The sequence below is a fragment of the Trypanosoma melophagium genome, assembly GCF_022059095.1.
Source record: "Trypanosoma melophagium isolate St. Kilda chromosome Unknown ctg1segment0, whole genome shotgun sequence".
NCBI classification, from domain to species: domain Eukaryota; phylum Euglenozoa; class Kinetoplastea; order Trypanosomatida; family Trypanosomatidae; genus Trypanosoma; species Trypanosoma melophagium.
Genome location: NW_027125132.1, coordinates 1,149,695 through 1,162,141, shown reverse-complemented (window position 1 = coordinate 1,162,141; position 12,447 = coordinate 1,149,695). Strand labels below are relative to the sequence as shown.

The 12,447-nt window shown below is 46.0% G+C and overlaps 3 protein-coding genes across 3 annotated transcripts; all 3 read right to left on the bottom strand.

Annotated features, from left to right (window-relative positions):
• Positions 1-276: 276 nt before the first annotated feature.
• LSM04_003265 (uncharacterized protein) lies at positions 277-1,128 on the bottom strand (the record flags this gene model as incomplete). Its single annotated transcript, XM_067335749.1, has 1 exon — positions 277-1,128. The coding sequence occupies one exon, from the start codon at positions 1,126-1,128 to the stop codon at positions 277-279; it is 852 nt and encodes a 283-aa protein (XP_067195101.1).
• A 1,488-nt stretch (positions 1,129-2,616) lies between these two features.
• Positions 2,617-8,859, bottom strand: LSM04_000467 (polymerase; the record flags this gene model as incomplete). Its single annotated transcript, XM_067335748.1, has 1 exon — positions 2,617-8,859. The coding sequence occupies one exon, from the start codon at positions 8,857-8,859 to the stop codon at positions 2,617-2,619; it is 6,243 nt and encodes a 2,080-aa protein (XP_067194939.1).
• Positions 8,860-9,556: 697 nt separating this feature from the next.
• On the bottom strand, positions 9,557-12,148 carry LSM04_004005 (Ankyrin repeat-containing domain; the record flags this gene model as incomplete). The annotated part of the gene is made up of 1 exon (XM_067335747.1): positions 9,557-12,148. One exon carries the CDS (start codon positions 12,146-12,148, stop codon positions 9,557-9,559), a length of 2,592 nt encoding a protein of 863 aa, XP_067195149.1.
• Between the last annotated feature and the right edge of the window lie 299 nt (positions 12,149-12,447).

The following is a 12,447-nucleotide window of genomic DNA, read 5'->3' as shown; positions in this document are numbered from 1 at the left end:
TCTTGCTAATGAAGAGTTGAAAGGACAACTCTTTATAAGTCTTTTCTTTTCTTTTTCTTCTATTTGTTCTCTTTTTTGCCTCGCCAATTACACGCATCCATGGATAAACTTTCTTACGGTGGCAGAATAAACAGAGAAATGGGGAAAAAGTTCATAAAGTCTCAAACAACTAATGCCCCTTTTCATTTCTCTCGTGTAAAAGCACACACATATACACACACTCTCTCTTCTTTCTCCCTTTTTACTTTCTCCCTTGACTTAATGATTCTCCGTGACTCACCCCTTGATGGGTTTCGCACTGGATTTCACTAAGCCTGTTTTCGAGGTGTTAGATAATCGTTTTACTTTTTTGTCTCCCGCCACCTGTACCAGACGATTTTTTTTCTTACTGGGATTCTCCATACTGGTAATACGCTTCGGGATTTTAGCTTCTGCTGAGGTTGACCTTAACGCTGTTGCTTTTTCTGTCGTCCCCACCGTCTTCTTACTTTTCTTCTTCACTCCAGAATTACGGTCTCCAAAAAGCAAAGACTTGGCCTTCGCTGATGTCTCTTCAGCTGCGTCATTGCATCCCAAAACAAACTCCTCCATTTCATCCTCGTTATCATCGTGGGTTCTCTCTTTAACGTCCACTTCCTCTTCGTTAGCATTATTATCATTAGTTTTGTTAGTAATCTTAGTCTGATTATTTACCTGCTGCGCCAGCGACTCCATTCGCTGGGCATCCTCAACGGAGATTGCGTGCCCGGCCATGGGAGCGTCTGCACTGACCACCTCGTACTGCTGCGTCATTGGATGTGGCGCATTGGGATCGCTTCTACCATAGAAGTTTGTCCGCGGGGCAGTTAGGCGTAGCGGCTTTGAAAAGTCCACCCCTTCCCGCACGACGGCCTCGTAGTTATTGTTTCGGCCGCTGCAGTTGTGCGGAATGTTTGGGTCCAGCGCGGGATTGACAAAGTGAAAGCGCGTCTCCGGATCCTCCATCGGCACGGCGCTGAGACCGCCGTGGGCTGCGAGCTGCAATTTACCAGCGAGTCTCCCCACACGTTGCGCCACTGCGGCGGCCACTCCCTGAGCCCGCTGCCGGCGGTGTAACTTTTTCCATTTGGACCGCGTAGACTTTGCCATTTCTTGCACTCCTGCACCACACTTACTTAATCACTTACTTACTTGGCTGTGTCTCTGCGTGCGTGTGTGTGTGTGTTTGCTCGCGTGAACTGCGCGTCTGCCCCGTTCCATCCATAGAAAGACATTGTCAGTGTACGAAGGAAATAGAGAAAGAAGAAAAGAAAGATACAAAACAAAGGTTTCACATTAGGTGCAAGCAGTAAAAAAAAAAAAAAATGAGGAGTGAACAATCGTACCGAAATTCATGGAAAAGTAAAAAAAAAAACAAAATAATAAACTGAAGAGAAACGGACGGCAGAAGAGCAATAATAAAAAGAAAATTTATGAAATACCGCGTTCTGCGTGAAATCATCTTCAAGGCATTATCATGCCTCATATCAGTAACAATAGGCGTGGAAGGGAGTGGTATGCAGAGGAGTAGGAGGGGAGGGGGTAGAAGAGTATAGAGGGGGAAAAAGGTGGTACAAAGCCACACATTTCCCTTACCCACAATCGTAGATAATATAACAAAGGGGGAGAAAAAAACGTCTGATTAGGAAGAAGATTAATATACCACATTGTTTTTTTCGCTTTATTTACTCTTTTTTTTTCTTTTGCTACCGTTGTTGTTTTTGAACCTCTTCTGCTTCACTTCCTAGTACCCGAAACAACTCGGGCAAAACAGGGGAAAGGGAGGTTCAATGTCTTCACCTGGTTTCTGACAAGCGGGGGGGGAGTGTACAATTAGTAAAAGAAAAGTATAAACACATGCAATATTCACACTATTCTATGCATCTTCACCCACTTCCACATTCACAAAGAAACACAGCTTTCTCCTCTATCCTTGAAGATCCACACCCATATACCTCCCCCCCCACAAAAAGAAAAAAGAAGAAATGGCCGCATACAAAAAAAAAAATTATCCCTTTCCTCTGTAGCAAACACACAAACACGTACCACCTGAACCTTCCCACCGTTGCCACGTGCAAAACGCGGACCAGAAAGGCAATAAAGCAACCACAACAAAAAAAAAAACGCACGACTGATCTGAAGGCGAAGAAAGAAAAAAAAAAACAGAAAACGTGGATAGGGAGGCGGAAAAAAAGCGGAAAGCCAGGTAACGTGTGGCTCGTCAAGAAAAACAAATCAATAAAAACAGCTTACCACTATATACCATCCATCGATATCCTCTCTCTCTTTACTCAAAGTTTCGTCGGGGTTTTTTCTTTTGCTTTCTTTTTTATTTTTTTATTTTTTTTTTTTCTGTTGTATTTAGTTCTCTTGATGAGCTGTTATTTCGGCTCTTAGCCATCTTTCGAATTACTTTTTTTTTCCTTCTTACCTTATTTTTTTTTTCGAGGTGATGAAACAAAGAAACAAGCAAAAAGAAACTGAGTTCGGCCGCCAGCATATTCATTTTTTTTTTCTTTCTTCTATCGAGTATAGTTTCGCCATCCTCTTTTAATGTATCTGTACAGTTTCTCTGGTTTCTTCTTCCCACATCGAACCTTAGATGGAGGTGGCATCCCAACCACTCTCCCCTTTATCTATGTCCTGTAGCAGTTCTTGCTGCTGCTGCTGCTCCGCAATCGGTTCATCTTCCACACACCCCTGCGGTTGCTGTAGGGGATTCACAAGGCCACCACCTCTTCCATTGTTGTTGCTAGTACTACTATTGGTAACAGAACCCTCCGTTCTTTGTGAGGGAACGCCCGACTGCCATCGCTGATGTTGCTGATTATGATGGTACTGACCATCACCAGGCATGAGAACAGGTGAACTATAGGGAGGAAGGCCGGAAGTAGACATCCTGGTGAAACCAGTTGAGGTAGCGGCGGCGGCGGCAATTGCATGATGCTGTTGTTGTTGTTGAAATGCGCCTGCACTCTGTGCTGAAACATAAATGGCGTTGGGAGCCACTGCCTCAACAGAGTTTGGGAATACATACATATGTTGAGACATCATCATAGGTGCATGATGCTGCCTCCAATATAACTGTTGATGTTGTTGTTGTTGTTGCTGCGTTGGTGGTGGAGGTGGCGGGGGTGGTGGCGGTGAATGAATATGGTTATGGTGATTGCCACTTCTCATCTTTGCATTACTCAGATGTTGATGGTAGTGATGGTTGGAGCTTGAGTGTTGATTATCCTGGTGATGGTGCAAATGTGGATGTAGCTGTGGGTGTGGTTGCCCTTCTTGTATTGGAGAAACTGAACCTTCTCCCTGTGACTTCTCCACTGCATCAGTCGTACTTTGATCCCGGTCTTTTCTCGGTAACAGACTAGATTGTGATTCCGAGACTGTGTTGTATGCAACATTATTTTTACTATTGCTACTACTCCTGCTACTTCCCCGTGCAGATCCTTCGGCTGTGCCCGTTGGGTCCTCCATCATAGCTGAAGTTCCTGATTTCAATTGTGTCCCTTTTTCTCCAAGATTGTTGGTGTTGGTGCTGGTACTGGTGCTTCCGCCACGAGGAGCTGCACCACGTCCGCGACCCCGCAGTCCCTGTGGGGAGCTGCTGTTACCGCGAGTAGTACCTTGACCGTGGTGATTGGAGGGTATAAAGGCATTCCCCTGCCTGTTTGATGTATGACCACCGCCCCCATTGCTATTAACAGGGTCATATGCTGCTCTTGGCTGGTACGTTTGACCGAATCCAAGACCCATATAAAATGACGTCATATGAGGATGGGGAAAAATAAATTGCTGATGATGATGATGATGGTAGTGCAATGCTGCATCTGCTGGATACGTAAAGGGAAAATAAAAGTGCGGAGGATCAGGATAACCAGCGCCAACTCCTCCATTGGGAGGAAAAAAAAACATTGGACATGAATTATCTAGGGCAAATGGAAGTTGTTGTTGTTGTTGTTGTTGTTGTTGTTGTTGCTGGTGCTGCTGTTGCTGTGTTGACGGTTGTGTTTGTTGCTGTTGTTGTTGCTGTGAAACTGAACGCGGCGAGTGACTATGATGATGTTGTGGTTGTTGTGCCATGACAGACCGTGAGTGTGAGGTGGGTATGTACAGACTCTCTCCAGCAGCTGTGCTGGTACTTCCCCCCACTAGTGCTCCTCTGCTGCCGGAAGTTGTTAATCCAGTGGAGGGTGAAGTACCCTGAGAGCCACCACTACCACCAACGGTACTAGAAGAAGCAATAACAGCGGTAGTGGGGGAAACGGATGCTGGAACCCCCGGCGATGGCTGTACCACAAGACCGTTGCCGGCACTGGTTGATGTTGATGTTGATGTTGCTGCCGTTGTTGTTGCCACGTCCTCCCCTCCGCCCTCTCGCCGCTTCGATTGTCGCTTCAGTACAGGTGCCGTCGTACGTCTTTTCACTGCATCGCTGCCGCGTGCATCAGCAATAGGTTGTCTGCTACTCAATACTGTCGCAGTTGTGTTAACGCTAGAAGAAGAAAATGGCATTCCAGTCATGGACTTATCTGGTATAGCCTCAGTAGATAATCTATCATCCTTGTTTCGAAGTTCGACAGGCGCACTAACATTATGGTTGCTACTGCAATTGCTGTATGGAGCAGTCTCCCGGCGTCGTAGCGGCTGACCTTCTTCTGTGGTTTCCTCCGGACGAGCCCTGTAAGGAGAACGCGCGGGAGAAGTACACTGATCTTTTCTCTCCACCCCGGTACGCATCAACAACAGTGGAGGAGACAATCTTCCTTTACCATCATCTAGAGTAATGCTTGAAGACGGTATCGACTTCTCCGTAGTCGTCAATACTGTCCCCAAGCCATCCACATACTTTTGTTGTTGTTCTTGTTCGTGTTGCTGTTGCTGTTGTTGTTGTTGTTGTTGTTGTTGTTGGATCGCCTCGTTAACTGCCTTAAGTTCTTCATGGGCAGTTTCAGGGGAAATCCACTCTAACGCCGCCTGCAGCGTGCAGACACTACCGTAGGCTCCAAATGCTACGGAAGAAGACGTTAGAGGCACAAACATGCGGCAAAGCTCCTGAAACCCAGGTGTTCTCGACATCCTTGCGGTGAGGTCATATTGATCGTCAAAGGGTGATGTCATATACAAATGTTGACCCCGCTGCTGACAGTTCCGTGGTTTTGGTACCACACTAGACTCACCAAGAGGCCCAAATCGCAAACCATGGACATCGTAGTCAAAGGTATACCCATAGTAAAAACAAAAATCATGAAATAATAGTCCCAATGGTGCGTTCGAAAGCCATCGGAGTGCCAAGGAACGGAAGAAATTTGTCTCATTTTCCTCCGTCCCATTATGCTCATCCTTTTTATCCTCTCGGGTCTCTTCAATAACAGCGTTGTCTCTATCTTTTTTGCAACCGCCAGTGTTTACATAATCCGAGTCGACATTTTTACTATGATCATCCTCCCCATCGTCAACGATAACAGCATCACTATCACAAACGACATCCACATCATTTCTAAGATTCCATACATTACTGTTACAATCATTCATGCATTTTCCAGAAGCGTCCACTATAACGTCAGAGGATGGAGCAACAGCAGTTGCTATTACACCTGCTGCGTCGCATGGATCAATATGGCAGGGAGTTTTCCTATTTTGTACACCACTATCACCTGATTCTGTGGTGTAAAAACCTGATGGGGCAACAAGCTTGGCACCTGTTCGTTCCTCCACAAGCTCGGCCGTATGCTCCTTCCCATCATCACCAAAACCTTTTGTTACCTCCTCCTCATCCAGAAATTCCAAGATAGAACTCAAAATATTCGCAGTATTCTGGCCACGGTCATTATTTTGTTTATACTGACTGAAGCGCTGCATAAGCAGTAATTCAACCACTAAGAATCTATCATCAAAATTTGAGACCTGGTGAAGGGAGGTGGGAGAATTTCCAGATCTTATATAAGAGTCTTGAGAAGTTTGTATATGGGCTGTGCCCGAATGTGTCGCAGTATTCTTCGGAGCATTCCCACTTATATTGGCACTGTCACCTACAACGGCAGAGCCTCCAGACAACTCAGGCCCCGTTTGAGTGGCTACGTGTGTTATATCTCTTTGTTGCTGTTGTTCTTCCAATTGTTGTTGTTGTTGAAGTAGACTTTCCATATGTCTTGATATCTCATTGAAGAAGTGGAACACCAAAAGGTAGATAGCAAACGATGTGACACCTCCTGGTTGTGAGTCACCCAAACCCATTTGCCTCACACAATGCTTGAGGAACAAGATAAGTCCTCGTGAGGCTGGATACTGCTTTAACAGATGATTGGTTAACTGCATGGAGTGCCAGTGTTCGCCACCAGCGAAAGTGATGTCCCCCCGCATCCCAGTATTCTTCTCGGTTACTTTGATAACCGGGACACGAGTTGAAATAATAGTCTGTACCTGAAAGAAAGGGCCCTCAAGTTTTGGAACATATAATCGGTGACCCCCTGTGTTCATCTGCGTATCAGTAATCGTTGCGGAGTCCCCTGCTGTAGTGGAGACTCCCGGTCCGATAAACGAACGCACCATTGTCTGCTGCAGCTGTGCCCCCGGAAATGGAGTCATGTAACATTGAAACGGCATCGCTGCAGCAGATCCAGCAGGTGCGAAGGGCGATACCATTGCGGGTGTCTTCAAATCGGCCCGAGTCCTAAACAAATATTCTTGTTCGATCTGAGAGCGGTACTCCGCTTCCTCCTCCTCCACACGCATGATAGAATCTTCTGTGCCAAGCTCACCTTCTGGCACTAGTGCAAGATCCACATCTAAATCGGCAACATTACCAATAACACCAATAGAATCAGTAGCACAAGCAGGTGTGAAGGCGGGAGCACTATCTTTGGTCTCCAATATTCCCTCTGCATCTTCCACACTTCCTCCTCTTCCTCCTCCTCTACCAGAACCACCGGTCCCACCGCTAGAGTCAACCTTAGATGACCCCCCGGCGTTTACTGCTTCCTCTGTCCCTAGTTCTTCCAACTCTCGCTCCTCTATATTATAGATAGCTCGTGAGAGCTGTTGAATAGCCTGTAGTGGAGTCAACGGTTCGTATCCCACAACAAGCAGATCAATATCGCTAGAGGGTAGTGCAAGATCCGTTGTAATGGAGCCGTGCACTCGAACTTCCGCTCCTTGGCCAAACACCTTCGTGACAACGCGCTGAATACGGGAAATGAATCCTTGTCGCGCCTGCAAATCACTTTCACGAAGGCCTAAACATGTGTTCACATAAATCTGCAAAGAAGAAACAAAGTCAAGCACAGGCAAAATAGGCCAGTTGGGAGTATTAGTAGTATTAGTAGTGGGGGTCGTAGCAATCATCTTGTTCTGATTATTACGTGCTAAAATAGAGCCCGGTTGTGATTGTTGTTGATGATAATGACTTTGATTTTGCTGTTTCGGTGAAGATGCAGTGGATGGACCTGGAGCAGGACGCATGGTGCTGTTGGTTACCTGTACAGGAGTCTGGATAGCCTCGCCCTGGGAGGTAGGAAGAGCAGAGCCTTCACTAATACTACCAAGAAATGGCTGTTGTGGTGAAAGTTTTTGGAGGTGTAATTGTTTCCCCGATTGGGTCTCTCCACCAACCTCGCCACGCATTCCATCCTTGGGAACACTGCAGGGATCGGTGCTAGTTTTATTCTTTTTGCTATCTGTGGATCCCGTTCGAGATGCCAACGAAGGACGAAGGGGATTACCCGCTCTCATCTCCTTTGTTTTTGTCGAAGCATTTGCAGCTACGTGTGTACTAGATCTAATATGGTCTCCTGAATGGCGACCCCTGGAAAATGAAGATTCACGTAACCGATCTCTCGGAGCGGCGAATACGTCGACTGGCGTAAGAGACTTTGTATGCTGTGGTGTCAACTTTCTTGTGGTCATCGTCTTTCCTCGGCGTTGTGTAGTGGGTATAGTCTCACGCACCGGTCGTTTCGTCCCTACGTTCTTCTGATCAATACCACCACCACCACCACTACTACTACTGTGATAACTATTACAGGCACAGCTCAGCGACACGTCGGTGGCCTGTACACATTCGTGCATCTGCTGCGGCTGTGCTAACTCAGCAACGAGTGAAGTTTGTTCTGGCTCCCCCACTGACCCCTCGTATTGCTCTCCCTCTTTCCATCTGTTTGCATCATCTAATGTATTGCAGTCACTTCTTGTGGTTGTGACGCATTGCATCTGCACTCCCCCTGAAGAAGAGAAAACCACCGGATCAACCTCACGTCCTTGTGGTGAGGATGTGATAATGTTGCAAGCATTGCTCTTGTTATTACTGCTCCTGCTCCTGCTACTGCCAATACTGTTGATGCTGTTATTCCTAGATAGCAGACATGCTGTCAAACCTCTAGCTGATGTGCCTGACGCGAGGGACCCCTCCACCTGCCGGCTCCCATTCGGAACCGGGGAAGACAACAATGGCAGTGGTGCATCCACTTTGGGCGCCTCCGCTGATGAACGCCCCCACATCGCTGGTGATTCAATCTCCCCAGTCACTGCCTCTACCACACTGTCCTCATCGACAGATGATCCACACGGCTGCTCTGTCTCCGTCGACAGCGGCGTTGACTCTAGAGGTTGGATGTGGTCGCGATCACTATCCTGGACCCACGGCGGCTGAAACCCATCCTCCAACGGACAGGAGTCGCATGTAACATACAAACCATCATCAGCTTTTCCAGCGCGCGGAGATGAAAGTTGATTTTCTCCACTGTGCACGTTAGAGATACTACTACGCGTGTTGTCGGAGTTGCTGCATAAGCCCTTGTCTCCGGAAGCGTCGCTCTCTTCTGAACCAAATTCGTTTCTCATCACCTCAATCTCCAAGAAAACTCACTGAGAAGGAAAAAGCTGTGAGAAAAAGAAAAAAAATTGAAACGAGTCCACGCGAAAAAAAAAACGAGAAAAATAAGCTTCTCCTCAGCCAAACCCACCACAGCAGCTACGGATTATGTGTGTAACTTGAGAGGGGTGCGTGGTGCTCGCTACTAAGTAAAGACTTCGTCTCAAATTCCTTTTTTATTGCCCTTCCCTACCTGTTTCTCTTCTTCTCGGTTTCCCTATTTTTTTTTCTCGACTACGTTATTCTTGGATGTCTTTCTGTTTCTTTTTTTGTTTGCTTGTTTGTTTCTTTCCTTTTTTTTTCCTTTTTTTTTTCTTTTTTTCGTTTTCTTTTTTATTGTGTATGGGTGTGTGGTTCTCTCGCTGCAATGGAAGCACCAAGAATCAGTGGCGTTATGAGCCCCTTTCCTCCCAACAAAAAAAAAAAGGAAAGAAGAAAAAAAGAAATACATAATTCTGCTGTGTGTGTAGACACCCTTGCAGTTCTCACGTACACACATATAATTGCTATGTGCGTACATTACCTTCCACGTATTCTACACTTTCATTTCACACACCCATAAAAGTGCGGAGAAAAAAAAAAAAAGAAACATTACCAAAAAAAGGTATTGAATTATCTTTCTATTTGTGCATTGTGAATCAGATCGTTTTCTCCTTCAAATTTTACTCAGTTTCCTCTTTTCAAGGTACTCTTGAAGAATCCGAACATAGTTTGGGCTTTTGTTACCACCTGCTCCCAATCTGCGGCAGAAAAATTGCCTTGTAGCTCTTTACCTGCACTCACATCTGCGCTGTTTTGATGAACCATTAGCTGGAAAAGACGTCCGGCAGCAGTCTCCACCTCTGGCGAGGCCGCAACCACTGTAGAGGCAGTAGAAATAGTAGGAGCAGAAAAATTATCATTCCCTCTATTTAAGGGAGAGACAAATTGTTCTTGGTTCTGCATCTTCTGATTCATGGCTGGGTGATCATCATGGAAGTGACCATGACCCTCGTGCGTGTGAGAATGACAATGTCCTCCCGGTTGACATGGTGAAAACTGCAGTGTCTGATATTCCTTTGCCAAACGTTGCAGTCTTGCGTTCATCTCTGGCATCCGATATCTTGACGCCAACAAATTCTCGCGCATGAGAAAGAAGCCTCGCATGTTTTCCCTGAATCCAGCATCAAACAGAGAATATGTTCGTGAGCCAAGCAGAAAACACCATGGGCATTCTGAAGGATGCGATACATCATATGATGTAACACCACGTCCAATGTACACCAATTGTTGCAAGAGGATGAACGAAAAGAAAACAAAGAAAAGGGGAAGTACAAGTGTCACATAGATATCAACAAAACGTTGCAACACTTGTTTAACACCAGAGGAAGCAATAGTAATTAAACCACTACTACTAGCGGTGTAATCCCCAAACGGTGAAGACAAGAGGAAAAAACGACACATCCATCCTCCAAGGAAAGCTGTATAAAATATGAGAAACCAGAGGTACACCCTGTGGTTACCACCGCCAATGGTACTTGAGAGCCACGTACAGTAGTGATCAAAACGCAGTACAACACGTCCCAAATGACGACAGCGTTGTGCACGAAGTGGTTTTTTCACCATACAGTTTATATCAATGCTTTGTTGCACATCCTCCGGTGGTACACCTTTCGAATGAAAGATGGTCTTGTAGATACCTAGACGCTGGGCAGCAGTGGAGTCCACCGTACCTGGGGATTTTAACATCACTCCAAGGGCACACACAACACTGCTAACCCCACATGTGAATATCAAAGAATTCAAAATAGCAGCAATAACAGAAGTTATCTGAGTCTGCCCCCTTCTCTCCTGGTATATGCAAGAAAAAGTAAGCACCCATGTGTAACCCAAGAAAAAACCAGCAGAGCGTAGCGGCCTCGCGTTTGACCGTTTAGCGTCTTTTTGGTTAAACCCTATGCACCATGAAAGAGATATTATGAGAACGATAGAAAGAATCCAAAACCTTACTGTTATTCCTGCACAGAGCACTATAAAAACGTGAGGTAGAACAGCTGCTTCTGCGAGTAATATGACATCATTGAATGTATTAAGATTCCACAGTAGTGTCTCCCTGGCAGCATCGCGTTGCAATATTGCTTCACGTCTACTAGAAGATGATTCCCCGTTAAAAGCCTTGAGCATCGCATAAATCTTCGCCGGATTACTGTTTTTCGAAAAAGTACTATACTTTCGTAGTGAGTGCAAAAGAGTGCCAAAACGTCGGAACGATATCTTTGTTGACCGCATTGAACGTGCACACTCTTCAGCCAGTTGAATTGGTGTCACACCAGCAGCGTCCGGCTTATCCGCTTTGGCACCTTTCAACAGAAGCGTGCGCACAAGGGCGGGATCCCCGGATAGCACTGCACAATGCAGAGGTGTGTACCCATCATTAATCATAACCGCTACTGAAGACGATGAATTGTGAAGGTAGGGAGCAGACCCATTTCCCACGTCATCAACTCTAGGAGGGGAAATAGTATTCCTGGCTGTAGCAGTAACAGTAGTAGTAGTAGGAGTATTAGCAGTGGTAGTGATACTAGTAGAAGAGTCACCTTCCCTTGCGTTTACATTCATTTCTAGTTGTTCAATAAAGAAGAGTGCGGCAAAATTTGCGTCAAGGCCCTGTCGGCAGACAGTATGCAGTAGAGACTCCTGTGCAGCCCGCAGAGGAAGGTCATCTATCCACACATGCAATGTTTCCAGCACAGAAGGTAATCGAGCAGCGTGGTGCAGGATAGTATGGCCCAAGTCATCACGTCGAAGCGGATCGGCCCCACGTAATAATAACAGTCGCAGAGCATGAATATTGCGCGTGGCGGCGGCAATCATCAGCGGTGTTTCGCCAGCTGCGTTACGGCCGTTGATATCTGCCCCGTTATCTATGAGGAATGCGATGATCAGTTGGTTCGGGCAGTCTGGTACAAGGGGGTAGCCATCTTCCTCATCACGGTTAGACTCAACTCTCGCTACGGCTATATGCAGCGGCGTTGCACCATTTTTATCCCTCACGTTCACGTCAACACCACCAAGAAGAAACGCAACAATTGAAGGGAACCCATCATCGTGACGCAGCGCTTCGTGAAGCGTGCGACCACCGATTCGTGTAGTGAACGGGTCCACAGATGATGATATCTCTGGTGTTGCCGTTACTGGAGAGACATCTTGTTGAAGATAGTACGAAAGGGGGAGTGGGCATCCACCCCGTGCTGCCATTCTTTGGCTAAAAACCTGCATTACTATTTTCTATATCCCACTATACACCACAGGTCTCTACCCTTACACCTACGCGTGTGTATTCCTCTTTTCTTTCTTTTTTTTTTTAGACGCAAAGAGCGGAAGGAGTGTTTTGAGGTGAACTTCACAGATCAGGTGAGAGTTTGAAAATAAGAGATTAAAGGAATTTCACGACAAGAAACATTTCCCCCATCCATGTTTTTTATATATGTTTTCACTTGTTTTTTTTTTTTTTTTTTGCATCACTTTCCTTTACGCTTTGTTTTTCTTTTTCTTTTTTTCTCGTTTTTTTCTCTTTT